General features: G+C 46.8%; 1 protein-coding gene across 1 annotated transcript in view; it reads left to right on the top strand.

Moving 5' to 3' along the window:
- Positions 1-21,408, top strand: part of ERBB2 (erb-b2 receptor tyrosine kinase 2) — a 54,500-nt gene that overhangs the window by 16,533 nt on the left and 16,559 nt on the right. Inside the window, exons 2-15 of the mRNA XM_081168641.1 lie at positions 3,605-3,756; positions 6,891-7,077; positions 7,458-7,592; positions 8,424-8,492; positions 9,532-9,647; positions 11,015-11,156; positions 13,137-13,253; positions 14,175-14,301; positions 15,206-15,279; positions 15,660-15,750; positions 16,760-16,953; positions 17,613-17,745; positions 18,205-18,295; positions 20,673-20,833. Coding sequence (XP_081024767.1) covers positions 3,605-3,756; positions 6,891-7,077; positions 7,458-7,592; positions 8,424-8,492; positions 9,532-9,647; positions 11,015-11,156; positions 13,137-13,253; positions 14,175-14,301; positions 15,206-15,279; positions 15,660-15,750; positions 16,760-16,953; positions 17,613-17,745; positions 18,205-18,295; positions 20,673-20,833 — 1,789 coding nt within the window. The remainder of the gene's footprint in view (positions 1-3,604; positions 3,757-6,890; positions 7,078-7,457; positions 7,593-8,423; positions 8,493-9,531; positions 9,648-11,014; positions 11,157-13,136; positions 13,254-14,174; positions 14,302-15,205; positions 15,280-15,659; positions 15,751-16,759; positions 16,954-17,612; positions 17,746-18,204; positions 18,296-20,672; positions 20,834-21,408) is intronic.

Below are 21,408 nucleotides of genomic sequence, written 5' to 3'. Positions count from 1 at the left end.
CCTGAATTCAGGAACTGAGTATTTACAGGAATGCCCAAACTGCCCAGGTAATGCAACCAGTGACCATTATCAGGTACCCTGGCAAACAGGATTTCTGCTTGTTCTGTTGTTGACCACCTCCTTCTGTGATGTATGTTAGATGTTTCAGGGGGTTGGTCTTCGGCTACAGGGTGGGCAGTTTCAAAAGTCCATATAAGGGCTTGCACACCAATATTCAGGGTTCCTCCTCCCTCCTGCGTGGGGTTGTGAACACCCTGTTGCAACAGTTTAATAAAGATCAGGCTTACTAGCTGCTTTGCTTCTCTATATTCTCTGGTTGGCCTCTGTTATTTTCTCCTACAGAAAGAGAACCTAGTCCTAAATAATGACTCTACATGGGCTCATAAGGGAAAGGGAGCAGATTTTTCTTATAACAGTTGTGTGACTTCTAAAAAACCCTCCTCTTGTTTTTAATTCCCTGTTGTTTACATAAAACCTACCGGCCTCTTGGTTTATCTTATTCCAAGGTTTGTGGGGAACCTATACGCTTTGTTTTGTCTATTTCTATCTGGTTTGGAAAATATACATTTTTTCCCGTTTAGTCCCAAATGTGTTTGTTCACAAACAAAGGACGTTGCAAACCGTTGAATCTTGAGTGAGATGATCTTCGAAACAGTCGCTCCCTCCATACCTCCTCCTAAATGCCAAGTTTTGTCAAAATGTAGAGCTCCTTGGCTGAGGAGCAGCAATTCTTACACACACACACACAGAGAGAGAGAGAGATTGAGAGAGAGAGAGAGAGAGAGAGAGAGAGAGAGAGAGAGAGAGAGAGAGAGAGACTGAGTGACTGCTGGGCTGTGGAATTAATCAATAGGAAGTTATTGAAATGAGCTACCAAGTTGAAACGGGAGCCCAGCATTTCCTATAGTAACAGATAGTGCTGTGTTGTCTTTGGTGTTAGGAATCTGGAGGAGGATTTTTATTGAGGCGAAAAGGCTGTACGTGGGGAATAATTCATGCTGGTTGGTTGAATTGTGAAGAGTGGGGGAGAAGCACAGGAAGTATCGGGCTTTCTGAAAGGATGAGAGAAGTTCCTGCTTGGCTCAGAATGGCTTGGATAGATTCCAGCCTCCGGGAATGAGTTGCATGCTGAGATTCCCGAAGCCAAAATAAAATAAAATAAAATAAAATAAAATAGCCTCTTTAGTTCAAACCAGGGTATGAAATCACCATCCAGCACTGCCTATTTGAGCTCTCTGTTGCACAGGGATTTAAAAGATGCCCCCCTTTTCCATGCAGGGAATGTCACCTGTTGGATTTCTGCCTGACATATTTCTTGTTTAAAGCCAAGAAATCTTTCCAGAAAAATATATTTTGGCTCTAGAGCTGGAATCACATTTACAGGGAAAGACAGAACTTAGCTTCCTAAAACTTGCCTTTTCTCCCACAATCAGGCGTAAAGTTTATCACCTGCCACAGACCAGAGGCCTGTAACAGAAAGGCTGCTCAATTTTCAAAGATCATTTTATTTTCAGATTTTTGCTCTAGAGGGGGAAGCAGCTTGTCTATAAATAGCACGGTTCTCTACACCAGTGTTTCCCAACCTTTTTTGGGCAAAGGCACACTTGTTTGATGAAAAAAATCTCGCGGCACACCACCATTACAGCCCCGTGACGTCAGCGCGCAGCGTCACGCCGGGAGGGACGCACGAAAGTGAAAGTTTTCAATTTTTTTCCCTCCCCCTTGCCGGGGAACCTCCAAGCTTTGGGGGTGGGGGGGGGGGAGGAGGCAGCAAAGCGAGGGACTGAGGGACCCTAACCCTAACCCTCACCGATCACCCGGGAAAGCATGCGAACGAGGAGCCCCCGTGTCCTGCTCCCGGCAGCGGACGGCACAAAGTGAGGAGGCCTGGACAAGGCAGCACGCTCCCCGCTCTCGCTGCATCGGGGCTTTTCTCCTCCAGGCCGATTTCGAAGTCCCCTTCTCCGCTCCCAAGAGCCGGAGCCGCTGCTTCCAGGCCCTGTCCGAGCCCCGACTTGTGGCCTCACTTCGAGGAGCGCCTGTTGCTGGGGACGGGGCTGCATCCCCCTCAGCCGCCGCCTCGTTTCCTTCCAGGAGACCCGACGGCTCCCCCTCTCCCGCTCGCCCTCCTGCACCCGCAGCAGACCGAGACCTCCCCGCCCCCGCCCGGCTTGGCCCTACCTTGGGCGCCTCCAAGCCCGGCCAGCTCCGCGTCGCGCTCCACGCCGGGCAGCTGCAGCGGGGGCGCACGGCGGTCCGGCTGAGCGCGCCCCGGAGCCGCCGCGCCGTCGCTCGCGAGTCCCTCCGAGAGCCCTCGGGACTGACTCCGGAGTCGCGAGGCGGCGCGTCGCCCAGGGAAGGGGCGGCTTCCCACAAGTCCTCCGGGAAGCAAACGCCCTCGCCCGCCTCCCTCCAGGCAACATCTCGCGGCACACCAGGCAACATCTCACGGCACACTAGTGTGCCGCGGAACACCGGTTGGGAAACACTGCTCTACACTTGAATTAAAAACCTGTACCCCCAAATGAATTCTGCATAATTTTAATCCACTTTGCATATACCGTATTTTTCTGTCTATAAGACGCCCCAATGTATAAGATGCCCCCTATTTTGCGGGACTCCGATTTAAGAAAACGGGGGGAGATGTATCCGTGTATAAGACACCCCCAATTTTTTGACATTTTTTTTTAGGGGGGGACATAGTATTATACACGGAAAAATCCGGTATTTGCTTGTCTAAACTATTCTGCTTCTGCTAGTCACGAAGGAGAAAAAGTTACCGTATTTTTCCGTATATAACACGCCCCCATGTATAACACGGCCCCTATTTTGGGGGGACTCCAAATAAAGAAATCCCCCATATGCGCTATCCATGTATAAGACGACCCCCAATTTTAAACTTGAAAATATATGGCGGAAATATAGTCTTATACATGGCAAAATATGGTAAATGAAGCACTGAATTCCAACTCGGCTTGGCTCTGCCATGAGCTTCTGAGATTCCCAGCATACTATAGCAGACCTGAGGGCTAGGAACTTACTTTTAAAAGCCAAAAAGAGAGAGCTGAGATTCCTAGTGTGCTGGTTTCTTCTTCCCATTGCTAATTCAACGTCTTTTGGGAAGGGTGCCTTCAGTCTATGCACAGTCACGATAATGCGTACAGTGGTACCTCGGGTTAAGTACTTAATTCGTTCCGGAGGTCCGTACTTAACCTGAAACTGTTGTTAACCTGAAGCACCACTTTAGCTGATGGGGCCTCCTGCTGCCGCCGCGCTGCTGGGGCACGATTTCTGTTCTCATCCTGAAGCAAAGTTCTTAACCTGAGGTAATATTTCTGGGTTAGTGGAGTCTGTAACCTGAAGCATATGTAACCTGAAGCGTATGTAACCCAAGGTACCATTGTATTGATTCACTGGTTTATATATGTGGAACTTTTACCTTACATTTGGAAACTTAGTCTATTCTAGTTTTACCCAAGCCTTTCAAAAGGAGTTCATAACAAGGAGCTTAGGATTGCAGACATGCTCCCAGGTGTGTGTGTTGTGGATGCCTCCCTTTTCTTTTGATTCTAACCTTATTTGCACTTCTCCTCCTCCTCCGCAGTCTGCACCGGGACCGACATGAAGCTGCAGCACCCCTCCAGCCCAGAAAACCACCATGCCACCCTCCGCCACCTCTATGAGAACTGTCAAGTTGTGCAAGGCAACCTGGAGATCACTTATCTGCCGGCAGATGTGGACACGTCCTTTCTCAAGGTGGGTGTGATGGGAGAAGTTAAATGCATGTTCTCAAGACAGCTTCTCTTTATCAGGATGAAAATGAGAAGAGGAGGAAACAGGCAAGGTGGGCACACACTCCACAGGGTGGATAAAAATCAATGGGTTTTAAAAAAATAACCTCAAAAATCGGATTTTTTTTTATTGGATTTTTAAAATACCGTATTTTTCGCACTATAGGACGCACTTTTTCCCCTCCAAAAATGAAGGGGAAATGTGTGTGCGTCCTATGGTGCGAATGCAGGCTTTTGCTGAAGCCTGGAGAGCGAGAGGGGTCCGTGCGCACCGACCCCTCTCACTCTCCAGGCTTCAGGAAGCTATCCCAAGTCTTGCAAGCCCGGCGGGATGTCCCGCGGGCTCGCAAGGCTTGCGGGCAGCAGCCTGCACCCAAAAGCTGGGGACAGCGGGGAGGTGCAGAGCCGCCACCCCGCTATTCCCCGACCTGATCTGGAGGCTGGGGGTGGGAGAAGCAAGCCTGCTTCTCTCCCCCCCCCCCACCATCCCCACAACCTCCAGATCAGGTCGGGGAATAGCGGGATGGCAGCGCTCCGCCATCCCGCTATTCCACGACCTGATCTGGAGGCTGGGGGTGGGAGAAGCAAGCCTGCTTCTCCCCCCCACCATCCCCACAACCTCCAGATCAGGTCGGGGAATCGCGGGATGGCAGCGCTCTGCCATCCCGCGATTCCCCGACCTGATCTGGAGGTTGTGGGGATGGTGGGGGGGGGGGGAGAAGCAGGCTTGCTTCTCCCACCCCCAGCCTCCAGATCAGGTCGTGGAATAGCGGGATGGCGGAGCGCTGCCATCCCGCTATTCCCCGACCTGATCTGGAGGTTGTGGGGATGGTGGGGGGGAGAAGCAGGCTTGCTTCTCCCACCCCCAGCCTCCAGATCAGGTCGCGGAATAGCGCGCCATTCCCGCTGTCCCCCGACTTGGTTTGGAGGCTGGCGGAAGGCTTCCTCCTCCCCCAGCCCCGCAAGCTCCCAGAGCGATGCCAAAGCTGCGCGCAGCTTCGGCATGGCTCTGAGTCCCGTTCTGGGGGAGGGGGAAGCTCGGGCTTCCCCGCCCCAGCCCCGCGCCTGGCGGGGGGGGGGGATAAATTTTTCCCCCCTTTATTTCCCCCCCCCCCAAATCTAGGTGCGTCCTATGGACCGGTGCGTCCAATAGTCCGAAAAATACGGTAAAATGCTTTTGGAGGAAAAATCTTTCTAAAGATAGTTTTCTATTTAGCTCACATTGTAGTCCAAAGGCTATTCATCAGGAAATAAGGATTTGTTTTAAGTTTTTAATGTGTGCTAAAACTCTTAAGGTCTTTTTTAAATTGTTTAATCACACCAGTTAACAAACATGGATACATATGCTATAATGTTATTGCTTTAGTTAAACAAATTGTTTAAATTGTTACTAAGGAAATGGTTATTTTTCTCCTTCCAGTAAAGTACAGCAGAAAAGTTGTCCAAATATAAACAGTTAATTATGAAATTATTGTGAGGTTTAATAAATTATCTATCTATGTCTTTCTAATAGTATAACCAAATCAGTAATTTTTGATAGAACTGTAAAAAACTACTCTGATAAATTTATTATTCCAAAAATGAAACCTTCATCTGGTTGTAAATTATACCAGCAAGAAGGAGTCTTTCTGTAAAAAAAAGGATTTAAATCAAATCTTACTGATTAGTGATTTAAATTAAGTCTTACTGACTAGTGATGTAAATCGTGATTTAAATCAATTTGATCCACTCTTCCCCTTCATATTCTCAAGTAGCATTTAGAGGAGGAAAGTTGATGGAGATTGAAAAGTACATTTCACCAGGAGCAGAGGAGTCAGTTGTGCCATAGAAATCTGCATGTCTCTCTCCCTATCACAGTGAAAGTGTCACATACGGGAAGGTGCTTCCAAAAGCAAGCAAAGCTGGGTTTCCACCTGTGGCTGCCACCCATTTCCTCGAAAGAAGCCACACTAGCTTCAGGTGCTGTGATTGCACCTGCAGATGAGCAGAGTTGGCAGAAATAGCTTTGACTGGACAGCAAAGCTGTTGGATCTGGGCCCACGGAATCTGTGTTTGGGCGTCTGCTCAGCGGGATCTTGTTGTGTGCAATCTACCTAATCCTTCAGGCCCCGTTATCCATCTGTAAAACGGCAAACCATAGTGGTTGTCTCATAGGGGTGAGCTTGAATTAAGGGCTTTAGAACTCCACCATTTCAGGTTTTCGCTTGTTTTCAAACGAACGATAATACCCTAAGTGGAAACTAAAAAGACCCTTTCAGAAATGTGAGGAAATGCTGGAGAACGCGGCTTGGCCTTCTTGCTTGTACCTTCTTGAGCTGTTTGTTCTTGAGCTGTTTGTTCTGCAAGTATGCTTTCTGCTTCTTCTGTGCTGGGGATTCAGTGGCTGATGAAAAAAGCAGAGCAGAGCAGGTGCCACGGGGTTTTGTTTGGATATATTTAAATTTGTCACGCAAACGAAAACGCAGTAAGTATTAAGAGCATTTGTTGTACAGGTAATATATAGATAAATCTATTGCACCCTCAGTGTCTTTGGCACTCTGGTTGTAACTTTTAAAGCCCTATATGGCTCAGGATCCCAGGTAATAATAATAATTATTATTAGTGTTTCGTTGGACTGCCTTCTCCCACAGCAATCTGCCCATCTACTGAGATTGTAATCTGAAGCCTTTTGTCTGGGTGTCCTTGCAGCTTCTAGTATGGCAGATAGCAAATGATGACAAAGCCAAGGTCGCCCAATGAGCTTCAGGGCTGAGTGGGGATTTGAACCCTGGTCTGCCAGGTCCTTATCTGACACTCTAACCCGGTGTTTGTCAAACTTAGGTCCCCAGCTGGACTACAGCTCCCATCATTCCTGGCCCCAGGTCCTGCTAGCTAGGGATGATGGGAGTTGTAGTCCAGCCAGAACTGGGAACTCAGGTTTGAGTCACCACACCGACTCTCCGTAAGGATGGGGGGGTTCTGCCTCTCTTCTGGGGTTGCCCTGGGTGGCCTTTGGACAACTTACCATGCCGCGCAAGGAGGATTCCTTGCTCCTCTTTTCTTGGCTTCTCACCGTTTCTGTCTGTCTGTCTGTCTGTCTGTCTGTCTGTCTGTCTCTAGGACATCAGAGAGGTCCAGGGATATGTGCTGATTGCCAAGAACCACGTGCGCCACTTGCAGCTGGAAAGCCTCCTGATCATCCGTGGGACCCAGCTGTACGAGGAAAAGTATGCTCTGGCTGTCCTCAACAACACCGACCCCAGCGGGGATGTGGGGCTTCAGGAGCTGGGCATGTTGGATCTGACAGGTATGGAAGGAGGGGCATGAAAAGGCGACGGGGACCTGAAAGAACCCGATCTGCCTACTCAACTGAGCTACAAATTCAGACGTGTCCCCATTTGAATCTCCTCCTCTCCCCTCTTCTCTTCTCAGTAATACGAGATTCAGGGCTATTGTAAGCATTACAATGAAAAAATGCAAGTGAAGGTCCTTCAGACACTCCCAGGGTGCCATAGAAATGTTCCGAGTTTTGTTTATTTCAGCATTTGCTAAAGTCCTCCTGGACTTGGAAGTAGGCCGCAATCTAAGCCATAGAAATAATAAAAACAAAGAAAACAAAGCAAATTAAAGCAAGTCTTTTATGCATTGCTCTTTACTGTCCCTTTCTCTCCCCCGATTTCTTTTCAGAGATCTTGAAGGGTGGTGTGATTGTAGACGAAAACCCCCAGCTGTGCTTCCAGGAGACCATCCACTGGGGGGCCATTTTCCACAAACACAACCAGCAGAACTACACGGAGATCAGCAGCCGTCGCCGTCGGATCTGTAAGCGAACCTTGTTTGGCTGCTGGGCTGTGTTGGGGTTATAGAATTCTGCACCGAAATGCTCTCCCACAATACCATGGCAAACACATATTCCTCGCTGCTCATTCTTCCTTCGTTGGCACATGCCAGAGGCCTTTGAAGTCTGCTTCTACTCCTTTGATTTTCATGTCTCCGCCTATTCTAACCTCTAAATCGGACCACTGCAACACACCAAACATGGGGCTGCCTTTGAAGACGATTTGGAGATTGCTGGTGCAGATTCAGCAGCCAGATTGTCAACCGAGGCAGGGCAGTCTGAACATATAATGCCAGTTCTGGCACGACAACACTGTCCACCCATTAGTTCACAAGCTCAGTTTTGTCCTGGAAGGCAATTATGCAGCTCGGGGCCCCAGTGCCTCAAGGACTATCTCACATGAACCAACCTGGACCCTGCAATCATCACCTGAGGCCCCTCTTTGTGTGCTGCTTCCATGGGAGACTCGGAGGGTGGCAACGTGAGATTGGGCCTTTTCAGTGGTGGCCCCCTGCTTGTGAAATGCTTTCACCCGGTGTTATCTTGATCTATTTTTAGGCAAAGGTTTATCGCTTTACCTGTGTTCATGGCTTGTAATCTGAAGGGTGGCATTGTGGCCCTTTTTGGTTGGGTAGGATCAGAAAGTCCTACCTTTTATCTGTGTTTTAGATTCTTATTGGAGGTTCTTAATTGGTTTTGACCTAAGGTGCTCTGATTTGCTCTGTGAGAAAAGCCACTGTAACAAATAAAATACAGGAATATTTGGTGAGGACTACCCTGCTTTTAAGAAAGTGTCTGTTTTCCCCACTCCTCAGGCCCCGACTGCCAAAGAATATGCCTCAATGGCCACTGCTGGGGAGAAGGAAAAGGGAGCTGTCAAACATGTGAGTATCAGGCTTCTTGGGATCTGGGCTACACTAAAACATGCAGGTTTTACAGTATCTCTTAACAGCTTTGGAGTGCGTAATTTGCGTGTAGAATGGCGGATGAGTCGCCATTTTGTCTCCCCCAGCCTGAGCGCCGCATTCCCTTCCATGCAATCATTCGAGGGCCACATGTCAGTGGTGGGCAGGGCCGATGCTAAAAGTGGGAGGAGCAACAAGTGTGAATTGTACTGTAGGCTCATTTCTGCACACTTGTGCACACCCCTCTTTCCACCCATCCAGATGAACAAGAGGCACGTCAGAGTTCAGATATGCATTTCAGGCAGACGGGAACCGTTAAGCAAAGCAGGGCTGTGGCCTGAGTCCCAAGGGCCAGACAGAGGGCCAGACGTCCATCCTTGACGTAGATCAGGGTGGGCCGTGCGGCCCTCAAGGCCTTTTTGGCGGCCCTTGGCAACATTTGACGCCCCCCAGCCCTCATGCTGCCATTCCAAAGCTGGGTAAGGGAGACACTGGGCTTTTGGAAGGAGACATGAGGGTTCTGACAGAGTCCTGGATTCCCTCCTGCCTTCTTCCAAAGCCTAGTTAGCACTTTCCCAGTTTGGGGAAGGAGGTGGGAAGAGTACATCTGAGAAGAGTGCATCTGAGCATGTCTCTAAAGCAAAGCCTTGAGAGGTCCTCTGTTATTTGCTCAGGGAGTTAGACTTCTGCTTAGCTCTCCCCTGTCCCACAAAACTCCCTGGCATCCCCGCTTCTCCTGTTCTCTCAAAGGCACCTCTTTCTCCCTCTTAAGTTTCCTAGCCTGTTGCAACAACCTGGGTTGTCCCCTAGTGTAGCTGTGGCGTGCCTTATTTTCCTCTCACGCTGCTGTCACCTGGCATTTATGTGGCAGCCCAAGCAGCAGCAGCTGCTGCTGGCACCTCCCTTTTTGCAAGCTGTCAGTTCAGAGGGTACGAGATCCCTCTTGTGTTTGATGAAGGAGCTTCTGTGCCTCTGACTTTTGTTTTTCTCTTTGTCCCCCCTCCCCCCCCCCCGGCAGTGACAAGCACAGTCTGCGCCAGCAGCTGTGCAAGGTGTAAGGGGAGACACCCAACAGATTGTTGCCACGAGCAGTGTGCAGCCGGCTGCACGGGACCCAAACACTCCGACTGCCTGGTGAGTGTGTGTGTGTGCCCTGGGGTTCTCGTTTCTCATTTATCAGACGCGCTGTCAAGTATTCTGATTGCCAGAAAAAACACAAACATTTACTTCTCTCACACACCCAACCTGTACTGGAGCCGGAGCCAGAGCAAAACAGGGGTGGAGCCCTGGCGGAACCCAAAAGGCAAGGAGCCGATTCCTGTTGAATCTGGTGATCGTGAGCAGAGCTTGTTGGGATCTGGAGTTGACTGGCTTTAGAAGACATCTGAAGGCAGCCCTGCATAAGGAAGTTTTTAATGTTTAATTTTGTATCATGTTTTTGTTCCTGCTGGAAGCTGCTCAGAGTTGCTGGGGCAACCCAGTCAGATGGGTGGGGTACATTATTATTATTATTATTATTATTATTATTATTATTATTATTATTATTATTATTATTATTATTATAGCCTCTTACCTGACAAAGGTGGGGTGTTAGCCAGCTGATGAAGGAAGTGAATGGTTAAATGATTGTTTGTTTTTGAATGGGCAGTTCATCTGCAGGGGAGGAGTCTGAATCAACTACTTGTTGCGTGTTTATGTGTGTGTGTGTGTAAGTAAGAGAGAGAGAGAGAGGTTGATTCTGGAGTTTAAATCAACAAAGAGAGGCAGAGACAGGTTTCTTCCAGCTGAGGAAATAATTTCTGGATGGTATTGGGGATACAGCCTTCAGGTGAAGGCTGCTCACTGAACAACACTGCCTGTAGCAAGAGTGCCCGTTTTACAATTGTACCTTGGTTCTCGAATTTAATCCATTCTGGGAGTCTGTTCGACTCCCGAAATGGTTCGGAAACCAAGGCACGGCTTCTAATTGGCTACAGGAGATTCCTGTACCCAATCAGAAGCTGTGGAAGCCGTGTCAGACGTTCGGCTTCCAAAAAACATTTGCAAACCGTAACACTCACTTCTGGGCTTGCGGCGTTCAGGAGCCAATTTGTTCGACAACTAAGGCGTTCGACTACCAAGGTACGACTGTACTTCCATTTATACTGTGTATATTGCGCATTATAAATAAAACAAATATTACAAAGATGCCATAAAGCTGCAGCGCTCCCCTCCCCCCTAAAAAGAAATGAAACCCTGTAGTGCTGCCCCAGAATTTGTCCCCATTTTGATGTGGGTGCAGAGGCTGGTTCTACAGGCTTGGACCATGAAAAGAACGGCTTCAGAAGAATTTTGTTAGCCTTTGTGGGGCCGCGGAAACTTGGTTGCTTCTGATCCAAGCGACTCACTTTCTAAGGTGGCCCCTGAGTGTTCAGTGGGGTCCTTCCTATGTGAAAGTTCTCAAAGTGTACGTGCCTTTAAAAACAGAAAAATAAGGACTTGCCACCTTTCCGTTTCTCCAGGCCTGCCTGCACTTCAACCACAGCGGGATTTGTGAATTGCATTGCCCACTTCTCTTCAACTACAATCCAGACACCTACGAACATCTGCCCAATCCAAATGGACGGTACACTTTTGGAGCAACTTGTGTTGCTGAATGCCCTTGTAAGGCTCTTATTATTATCCCTTTTGTTTTGTGCATGTATATGTTATTGGGGTTGCGGTATGTGTGCAGGATTTTTGGAACTGAAAATGCCCTGGGGTAGTTGCTATCTTCTGTTTAGTCCTTAGCTATGTTTTGCCTCCATCCCTTCTCCCTGGAAGCCAAAGGCACATGACTGAGTCCTCCAGCACACAGAATATTCCTTTCATGTATGCCAGTTGCTAGTTTTTTAATTTCCACACACACACAACATGAAAAAGGCAACATACAAACACCTCTTAAAAACAGTTGAAAACAGCACAGAAAATAGCAGTAGACACACAGACACAAATGTAAAATGGTGGTGTTTTCAGTCATTTGAACAGTTGTCTGCATTCAGCGGTGGTATAATCCTGATATTGGTTTACCACCTCAATGAGAACTTGGCCTTTGTTTTCCCCCTTTCTCTATAAAGAAAAATGCCCCGAAATGTGTGGTTTTTAAAAAATTCTATTTCTATGCCTCTTTTTATTCAAATAAATCCCAAAGTGGCTGTCAGGACTGGTCGTTGTCCTCTTCAGATCACCACACAAACGCTTCTTGTTCTTTTATAAAACTTTTTATTGCGTATTAACAAAACAATCTTATAAACGGTTCTTAACTATTATTCCTCAGAGTCACTTATTTCAGATACCTTCTGAGCTCTGCTTCTCCATGACCAGCCACTCTCAAAATGGCGAAGGCGCCCTTCCCTTCGCTTTCCCGCTCTTTTTTCTAACCTCCTGGCTAGAGCTGGCTTGTATCTCCCCTCCTCCGAATCTGAGCTAGAACTGAACCCTTGCCTTTCCTGTGAACAGCCAGTCCCTCCCTGTTGCTCCTCTTGCTCTCTTCTATTGGAGTCACTGCTCTCCTTCCCCCCTTGGCAAATGCTTTCTCCCTCTGAGAAACTGAAAACTTCTAACTCTTCCCTGACAGTGGCTTACAAACGAAAGATAAAAATAACATAATGGAACATCGCAAACACAGCATAAATTGTATAGAATACTTAAAACAATCACAAATTGCAAATAAAACAGTTACCATCGACGTAACACTATTAACAAAACAACTAAAAAATAAGCTGAATGTCACAGTTACACACACACACAAAAATCATATAGGATTCACAAAGTATGATAGCATTCATATCTATAAAACAATAACAAAACATTAACAAAATAGCAACAAAACAAAAAAAGCCCTGATGAATTTGTACACATGCTCTCCCCTCCGCCATGACTCTCAAACTTTCAGTCTATTCAGTGCATCAAAAGACACTTGCACAAAAATGCTCTTGGCAGCAACTCACTTCTGAAGGATCATTGCAATGGAGGTGTTATTTTCTCCCAATTACATGAAGCAAAATGGCTTCCCAAAATTCTTTTTAAGAAGTTGGGTGGAGGGAGATGGAGCAGAACGAGAATGTGATATGACAGGGGTCAGCAAAATTTTTCAACAGGGGGCCAGTCCACTGTCCCTCAGACCTTGTTGGGGGCCGGACTATATTTTGAAAAAAAGAAGAAGGAATTCCTATGTCCCACAAATAACCCAGAAATGCATTTTAAATAAAAGCACACATTCTGCTCATGTAAAACACGCTGATTCCTGGACGGTCCGCGGGCTGGATTTAGAAGGCGATTGGGCCGGATCCGGCCCCCAGGCCTTAGTTTGCCTACCCATGTGATGAGGTATAACCTGATGGACATGGAATACAGGTGAGGATTTAATGGTCAGGCTGTTGCGGTACATGAGAAACATATTGGCAGTGGGGGCTCTTTTGCTGTTGTTGCAAGCTGCTTTGAGCATGCTTTCCCATGGGAAAACAGTGTATAAGTGAGTGGTGTACGTATTGCTATAATCTGCCTTGTTGCAGCACTGTCCTTATGCAGTGGGCTGTTTTGTAATTAAAGAAAAGAAATGCTGATTTCAGGCTGTCGTTCACTTCCTGCTGTTCTGAATTACAGATAACTACTTGGCTGCAGAGGTTGGGTCCTGTACTTTGGTGTGCCCTCAGACCAGTCAGGAGGTGAGCGTGGGCACCATGCAAAAGTGCGAGAAGTGCAACAAGCCGTGTCCCAAAGGTAAGAGCTGGGAATTGGCCAGTGGAGGGAGAAACACTGTTTCCAGGAAGACTCTGACTTTTCCCATGATGCATCAGTCTTGGCATCACATTGTGTACGCCCACCATACAAGTCCTTCTGAGAACCTGGGGTACCAGCAACACTTGTAGGGTATGCCCTCCTTCGTTGCATGGAGATATTTGGCATGAGGGGGAGGGATATATATGGGGACGCAGGTATGGGATGCTATACTACTTTGTTTCCTGTCTCTCGTTCCTGTTGCCCGTAGAAATGGCCAATGTTGTAGAGAAGGCTTATGGCAGCTTTCCCCACTTCGGTGTCCTCCAGATATCTTGGACTGCCACTCTCATCATCCCTAGCCAGTCCAAAACCAGGAAGGCGAAAGGCTTGTTTATGCAAACAGTTGCAAATGTTGAAACCGATTTGTGCTGTCTTCAAAGTTTTGGTTTTAACTTATTCTACCTCCTGAGTATTCTGACCCTATCCTTGACGCCCTTGGCTTTGCTCACCAGCTTTGCAGCCGTTTCAGGAATCGCATTTGTAGGTATTCAGCAGGCGAGTCACCCTGATTTTTGGGCTCGTGGCTCTTCCTTGGCCACTAGGGGTTGCAAGTGGTGCATTCAACACCCAAGAAGGACTTGGGTTAGCCCAGGCATAGGCAAACTCTGGCCCTCCAGATGTTTGGGACTACAGTTCCCATCATCCCTGACCACTGGTCCTGTTAGCTAGGGATGATGGGAATTGTAGTCCCAAACATCTGGAGGGCCAGAGTTTGCCTATGCCTGAGTTAGCCTTTCTTTCAGCCCTTTAGCCCAAAGGTTCTGTGTTGTTCCCATTGTCTGCTCTGCATCATGGTTGTGATGATGTTTGTAGACTCATATGCACATTCTCTTCCCTCCTGCCCCCCCCCCCGTCTCTCAGTCTGCTACGGTTTGGGGATGGATTTCCTGAAAGGGGTTCGTGCCGTCAATGCCTCCAACATCCACCACTTTGCCGGCTGCACCAAGATCTTCGGCAGCTTGGCCTTTCTGCCGGAGACTTTTGCAGGGTGAGTAACAGTGAGCTTTAGGTGTAAAGGTTGTAGCATCAGTTTGCTCAAGACATCCTTGTAATTGTGCCATGTGAGGTTTTAGCTTTGGAAGGGCTATGGGAGTGTTTATAAAAAAGGGAAAGAAGTGGAGGAAGTTGGAACGATTTAGGCTCTGGGGTATATAAGAAAAATGGTGGCCATGGAAATCAAACCACGAGGTGTGAAAGCCTTCTGGTATTGGGAACAAGTAGTCTCGGAAGCACCAGGGCTGGAGATGGAAAGAAGATAAAGTCCCTACTGGAGAAAAATGGCAAATTTAACTGTTGGAGTATGCTGAAATGGCAGAACTGACTGGAAAGCTCGAGAACCAAGAAGACCAAAACCTTAACAGAGAATGGAAAAAAATTATAATTTATCTTGGAGACTACTGTAAACAGATGAAAGCATTAGCAGGATTGCAATAACACTTGTAAGGTAGCAAGTACTAGGGAGACAACAGAGTTGTATTAAATATAGAATATTGGAAAAGATGCTGTAGAAAAGGTTTGATAGTAGGACCCATGGAGGAGACGGTGGGAAGTCCAGAGATTTGGAGGAATCTGTAAATGTGGATCTGTATGGTTGTATTGTTATAATTTTATATTTCTAAAATCAAATAAATGTATTTTTTTAAAAAAAGGAAGCACCAGGGCTGGCTTTTGTCCACAGCAGAGTTTCCTTGTGAGAAATGCTAAGGTGATTCCACTCAGAATAGCATGTGGTGCGTAAAATATTTTGGCCACATTTTCATCAACTGTGTAGAACCAAAATTAAAGTAGCCATCACTCAAGTTACAAAGAGTGCAGTAATAATAGCAAGAGGAAGCGAAGTGTGTCTGTTTATTTCATTTCTCACCAATGCAGTTTCCTTCCTTTCTGTCCAGGGATCCTGCCTCTGATACTCCGCCCCTTGATCCCAAGCAGCTTAAAGTCTTTGAGAACCTGAAGGATCTAACAGGTACGTAAGAATTTTATTTCTAGGTAGCCTTGGCCCCCTCCACCCTGCCTCCAAGTCCCAGGCAAAGGGGTTGTTTGTTGTTACGGAATAGCATAATTAAGGGAGCCAGTGTGGTTCAGTGGTTAGAGTGTCGGACTAGGACCTGGGAGACCAGGGTTCAAATCCCTCCTCAGCCACGAAGCTCACTGGGTGACGTTGGGCCCAGTCGCAGTCTCTCAGTCTGACCTACCTCGCAAGGTTGTGGCAAGGATAAAATGGGGAGGAAGAAAACCATGAATGCCACCTTGAGCTCCTTGGAGGAAAAGTTGGATATACAAGTGATAAATAAATCAGGTGCCCTCATCCTCCGCTGAATGGTCCTAACTTTGTGTTTTGCATAGGCTTCCTCTATATTGAATCCTGGCCGGAGTCTCTCATGGACTTAAACCCTTTCCAGAACCTTCAAGTGATCCGGGGACGAGCCCTTTACAAGTAAGCACCCTCCCAGGATTGGGGCAGAAATAGCTTAGATTGCAACGGCTAAAAGACTGAACTATAAATCAAGGATTCCAGCATCTGAGCTTGCCTCTGCTACTAACTCACTAGATGGCTGTAAGCGAGCTGTCTCTATTTACTTGCATAAATGCTGTCAAACCCCAATGGATTTCGTCGCTCTCCAGATCTAACAGGATATATCTCGTCCCTCTTTTTACCAGTCATCGAGTCCAGTGAATGTTGGTAGTTGTGTGTGTCTGTCGTCTTGACTTTGTCAAAGGCTTCCTGCTGGTTGTCAGCTTGCCACCATATTCCAAATATTCACTGTTAACGTGCACAAGGCAGTGTGGAACTTCTGTCACTTGGTCAAGCAAGCTCAGGGTCGCTCAGAGGAAACCTGGGTTTCCCATTGTCTCTCCTAAGGGGATCTCTGAACTGGCATTTCCTGCTGAAGAGAAATCCCTCCAGAGATGGAGGCTGATCCCACAGAAGCACTCAGCAAGTGGAGGGCCTTGTCTCTCGCCTTCTGACGAAAGGTCGGAGGGTATCCAAATAAACCGCAAAAACTTTGGGCCTACACAATGTAACTTCCTCTCCCTCACCTTTCCCCTCACACACCAGCCATGTGGTAGGTAGAGCGGAGAGAACCCTCTGCTTTGTAATCCCTCACTAAAGCACTTCATCCTGCCACGGTTTCTGCCCTGCGCCAGCCATCTTTCCTTCCTTACATGAAAAGGAAGAAGTTGGAAGTAATATCCTCAGGTACAGCAAAAAGATGCCTGAATATCTTACTTATTTTAAAACCTACACCCTTCATACTAACTGAAGTTCCTGAAATTATATTACTTGAAATGCAACAAAACAAGAGAGGTTGTTAAATGAGTCCCTCACTGGGCCAGTCAATATCTACTTCAGCACGGCAGGGATAGACAAATAAAATCGCTATTTTAGGGCTTCTTCTCTTCTTCCTGATTGGGGAGCCTGTTTTTTTCTTTTCTTTTGGCAGCGGAGTCTATTCTCTGACATTGCAAAACCTCAACATCTCCTCCTTTGGCCTGCGTTCGCTGCAAGAGATCAGCAGCGGAATGGTCCTGATTCACCACAACCCCAACCTTTGCTTCATCCAGAACGTTCCTTGGGAAGCCATCTTCAAGAACCCTCGGCAGACCTTGTTCCAGAATGACAACAACCCCGAGTGTGGTAAGTGTGTGGCACCAACTCCTATGGTTACAGGGAACCAGGCAGAGGGCCCGCCCTGTGGAATGCCCTCCCTTCAGATATCAAGGAAATAAACAGCTATCAGACGACTTTTAGAAGACATCTGAAGGCAGCCCTGTTTAAGAAGTTTTTCATGTTTGATGTTTTATTGTACTTTTAATATTTTGTTGGAAGCCGCCCAGAGTGGCTGGGGGCGAGTTATAAATAAATTATTATTATTATTATTATTATTATTATTATTATTATTATTATTATTATTATTATTATTATTATTTATTATTACTACTATTACAACTACTACTACTATTATTGGACCCCCTCCCCAAAATCTTCCAATCTGGGAGCCACTTTTTAACAATATGGTGTTTGGGGGGTGGGGTGGGAGGGAAGTAAGCCCCTTTGCCAGGCTTATGAAAAATCCTGTGCGGATAGGAGAATTTAGGGACTCAATATATGAGCTCTTTGTGAGCAAATGCATAAGAATTCAGGGTTACTCAGCGCAATGTTAGCTTGGGCAGCTCACAGTGAGGCCAGCAAGAGTCGAACAAAATGACTTGTCATTTATGTCTTCCTCCATGCCTTTGATGGTAGCAAAAGAACAGGTAACAAATGCATACATTCCTATGTCTTCTTCTCCACAGTACACGAAGACCAGAGTTGCTCCCCCCTCTGCTCCAAGGGGCACTGCTGGGGACCTGGGGGGACTCAGTGCATGTCCTGCATTGGGTTTCTGCGTGGGAATGAATGTGTTAAAAACTGCAGCCTTCTGGATGGGTATGTGCTCATGGGGAAAGCAGACCAGGAGCCCTGTCTGTCCAGAATTCAGATTAGGAGCAACTTAATGGCTCTGGGAGTGCTATGTAGAAAATAACATTGTTTAGCCACATTAAGGTCTAGAGACACTTGCTATGTTTATATATATATAAAGCTACATTTTCTTAGTGTTGGGTTCTGTGTTGTTGACTAAATTCTGTGCTTTCAGGGTACATGGAAGAGGTGTGAAAATAGCATACATATCACCTCCTTGTTTTTCTTCTTTTTTGAAACATCCATCTGTCACCACCAAATTTTATAGAACAATTAAAATGCAGCCCTAGTAGAAGTTACTGTGATGAGAAGGGCACCGGCAGATGATGGATGACATTCCAGGAAGTTAAGGAAAGCTGGGAGGAGAAAAACTGGAAGCTGCCTAAATTTTGGATTGACCTGACTTTGCAGTTCCTTCTCCTACAGAGAGTTCCGGGAATACGTCAACGGGACACGGTGCCTTCCATGCCATTCCGAGTGCTTGCCCCAAAACGGGACAGAGTCCTGCAATGGATCGGTAAGGGCAGGGACTGAAGGCTGCTGAGGCCCTCGCTTTATTCTGACTTCCTCGCCTTTCCACATCAAGTTGTCTATCCATAAAGTATCTTTTCATCTGCTCTAACACACACACCCCTCTGCTGATGTTTCTTGTCACCCTATGTGCACAAAAAGAATGACCAGAACTGGCATCTGCTGTCCTGGCAGGTCTGCCTTGGCCCTCCATTAATTTTTCCTCCTCTGGCACTGATCAGGGGTGGAAGCCACCATTTACATTTCCCACAATGCCCCAGAGGAGTGCTGTGGTATTGTCGGAAATTAAAATGGTGGCTTGTGGACCCAGTCTCCCTGTGCTGATCTGAGTAGTTCTGGCTGCTTGCTCCCACTATCCAACAAACCTGCCAGGGCTTCTGACATTGGAGGGGCCCCGCTAGACACCTCTTTGCTAAGGGTCCCCTCAGAGCTTCAGCTGTCCCTGAATATAACCTTGAACACACCCAAGAAGTTCAGACCATCCTTTGGTGCTGCATAAACAAACCCTGTGCCCCCCTTTCTTTTCTGCTCTGGTTTCTTCTCTCACCTCCAATTTACATACATATATGATTTGCACAAACCGTAGGATGAATTGGTTTGTATTCCCGGTTTACTGCTCAAGCAGAGGTGAGAGGAATCTGGAAGGTGGAAGCATGCAAATGGCAATGTGTGTTCAAATAGTGCCAAGCCAATTGATCCAGTGCTCCCCATGGCTGCGCCAGTGACTGTAATGATAAATAACTGGTTCTGAATTGGCTTCTGCCCTCCTCCCTCCCCATTCATTTTTCCTTGTGTGTCGTGCCTTTTAGATTATGAACTTGCGGGTGGGTACTGTCTAATTACTGATCTAATAAGCCACTCTGGAAGGTTCTGGGTTTCCCCCCCACTAAAGAACATAACAAAAAATAAGCTTCTGAGGAATTCCAGTGTATGCTGGAATAAAATATGGAAAAACCAGTACTCAATATAGCAAGGTGTCTTTTCCAAAGTTGTTGGACTACAAACCCCATAATTCCCAGCCATGGGCCACAGTGGCTGAGGCTGCTGGGGGTCGGAGTCTGGAGGACCATGGCCTTCCCATGTCTTTGCTACAGGCTCCTTCCTTTAAAACCAGCTATGAATCCATGCAGTTGAATCTGTGGAGCAAGTCAGTGAGGAGGTTTCACCTGTTCTGTCTTCTCACGTCACCTGTATCCAAATATTAAGGGAGAATTCCTCAGGCTCGTTTTCAAACAGGCTTGTTTTTAAATCAGGTGGCTATGAAATACCAGAGATAAATTATTAACAGGAAAGGTGTGCTTGTTTGCATTCCTTCCAGCTAAATTATGTCACGGCTTTACAGAAAAAAATTAATGGTCCTCTTACCACAGGTTTTTCTGGGTTTTTCTGCCTTCTTGATGTTTTGATGGATGTTTCTATTTTGTAACGTAAAATGAGAAAAGTCGAGGGTAATAAAACTTAAATAAACTCAATCATCAGTCTTTATACACACAAAACCTAATAGCTGTGTGACCCATAAATGCGTTAGCGAAATGCTATTATGTAAAAATTTGAGTTGAACCTTGTAATAGAAATGATAGGAAGAAACAAAGATCCAGAAAACTGAATAGCAAATAACTAAAACAGATAAATTTATAAACACAGCGTATATCAATTTGAACCACTGATACATCGCGGTGGCTGGGAAGCCACAGTGTATCGGCAGCTCAATAATTCTGAAACCGGTGTTGCGATGCAAATGCCAAAGCGGTTTCAGACAATAAATAGAAGTATCGCCCATCCCTCCTCTTAAGGACTGCCCACATAGTCATTATGCAAGAGAGCAAATATCAGCTGACATGCTGGCAAAGACTTCGTGCATCATAGATAAAAGCTGGGTGAGCTTTATTCAGAGATTGTCGCCTCAGACACTGAAGATAAAGTCAGAACTAGTCATTTATTTTAGATTTTTCAGAGCGAGATCCAGCCAGAGTGAAGAGCTTTGAAGCTTCCTTGAAAGCTTTGAGGCTCATGCCTTAAGCATGTGCTTAAATTTGCCCATTGAAATCAATGCGCCTGCGATGTTACAAAATCCAAGTTACCCAACTTTTCCCATCGTTAGGTAATAAAATGTGCAAGAACAGCACAGTTCACCTGAGGCAACTTTGCAACAGCCCCAGACCCAGCGACTCCAAATCCATAGATTCCTATCAAAGTTTCTGGCTTTAATGTCAGTCTCGGGTCATGTCGGCAACGAGTCGCCCTGCGTTGTAAGGGTGATATTGAATGCAGATCCATACAGGACAGCTGATAGGGAGGAGTTCCCCTCCCCCTGTTCTTATAGAAAGTCTTTTTTTCTTTTTCCGTCCTTCTTCCTTCCTTAGGACGCAGACCAGTGTGTGGCTTGTGCCCATTACAAAGATGGCCCCTACTGCGTGGAGCAGTGTCCCAGTGGCGTGAAGGTGGACGGTTCTTTCGTACCCATCTGGAAGTATCCCGATGGGGAAGGCATGTGTCAGATCTGCCCGACCAACTGCACCCACTCGTAAGTTTCCAACATGGTTAATAATAATAATAATAATAATAATAATAATAATTTTTTATTTATACCCTCCCTTCTGGCTGGGTTTCCCCAGCCACTCTGGGCGGCTTCCAACAAAATATTAAAATACAATAATTCATCAAATATTAGAAGCTTCCCTGAACAGGGCTGCCTTCAGAAGCCTTCTAAAAGTCGGATAGTTGTTTATTTCCTTGACATCTGATGGGAGGGCGTTCCACAGAGCGGACGCCACTACCGAGAAGGCTCTCTGCCTGGTTCCCTGTAGCTTCACTTCTCGCAGTGAACCGCCAGAAGGCCCTCGGAGCTGGACCTCAGTGTCTGGGCAGAACAATGTCGATAGAGAAGCTCCTTCAGGTATACTGGGCTGAGATCGTTTAGGGCTTTAAAGGTCAGCACCAACACTTTGACTTGTGCTTGGAAAAGTCCTGGGAGCTAATGTAGGTCTTTCAGGACCGGTGTTATGTGGTCTCGGTGGCCACTCCCAGTCACCAGTCTAGCTGCCGCATTCTGGATTATGGGGAGAAGGTCCTGCTGGAAAAGAGAAATGGGGAGGAAGA

Source organism: Podarcis bocagei, assembly GCF_964188305.1.
Source record: "Podarcis bocagei genome assembly, chromosome: 13".
Taxonomy (NCBI): Eukaryota; Metazoa; Chordata; class Lepidosauria; order Squamata; family Lacertidae; genus Podarcis; species Podarcis bocagei.
This window is presented reverse-complemented; position numbering and strand designations above follow the sequence as displayed.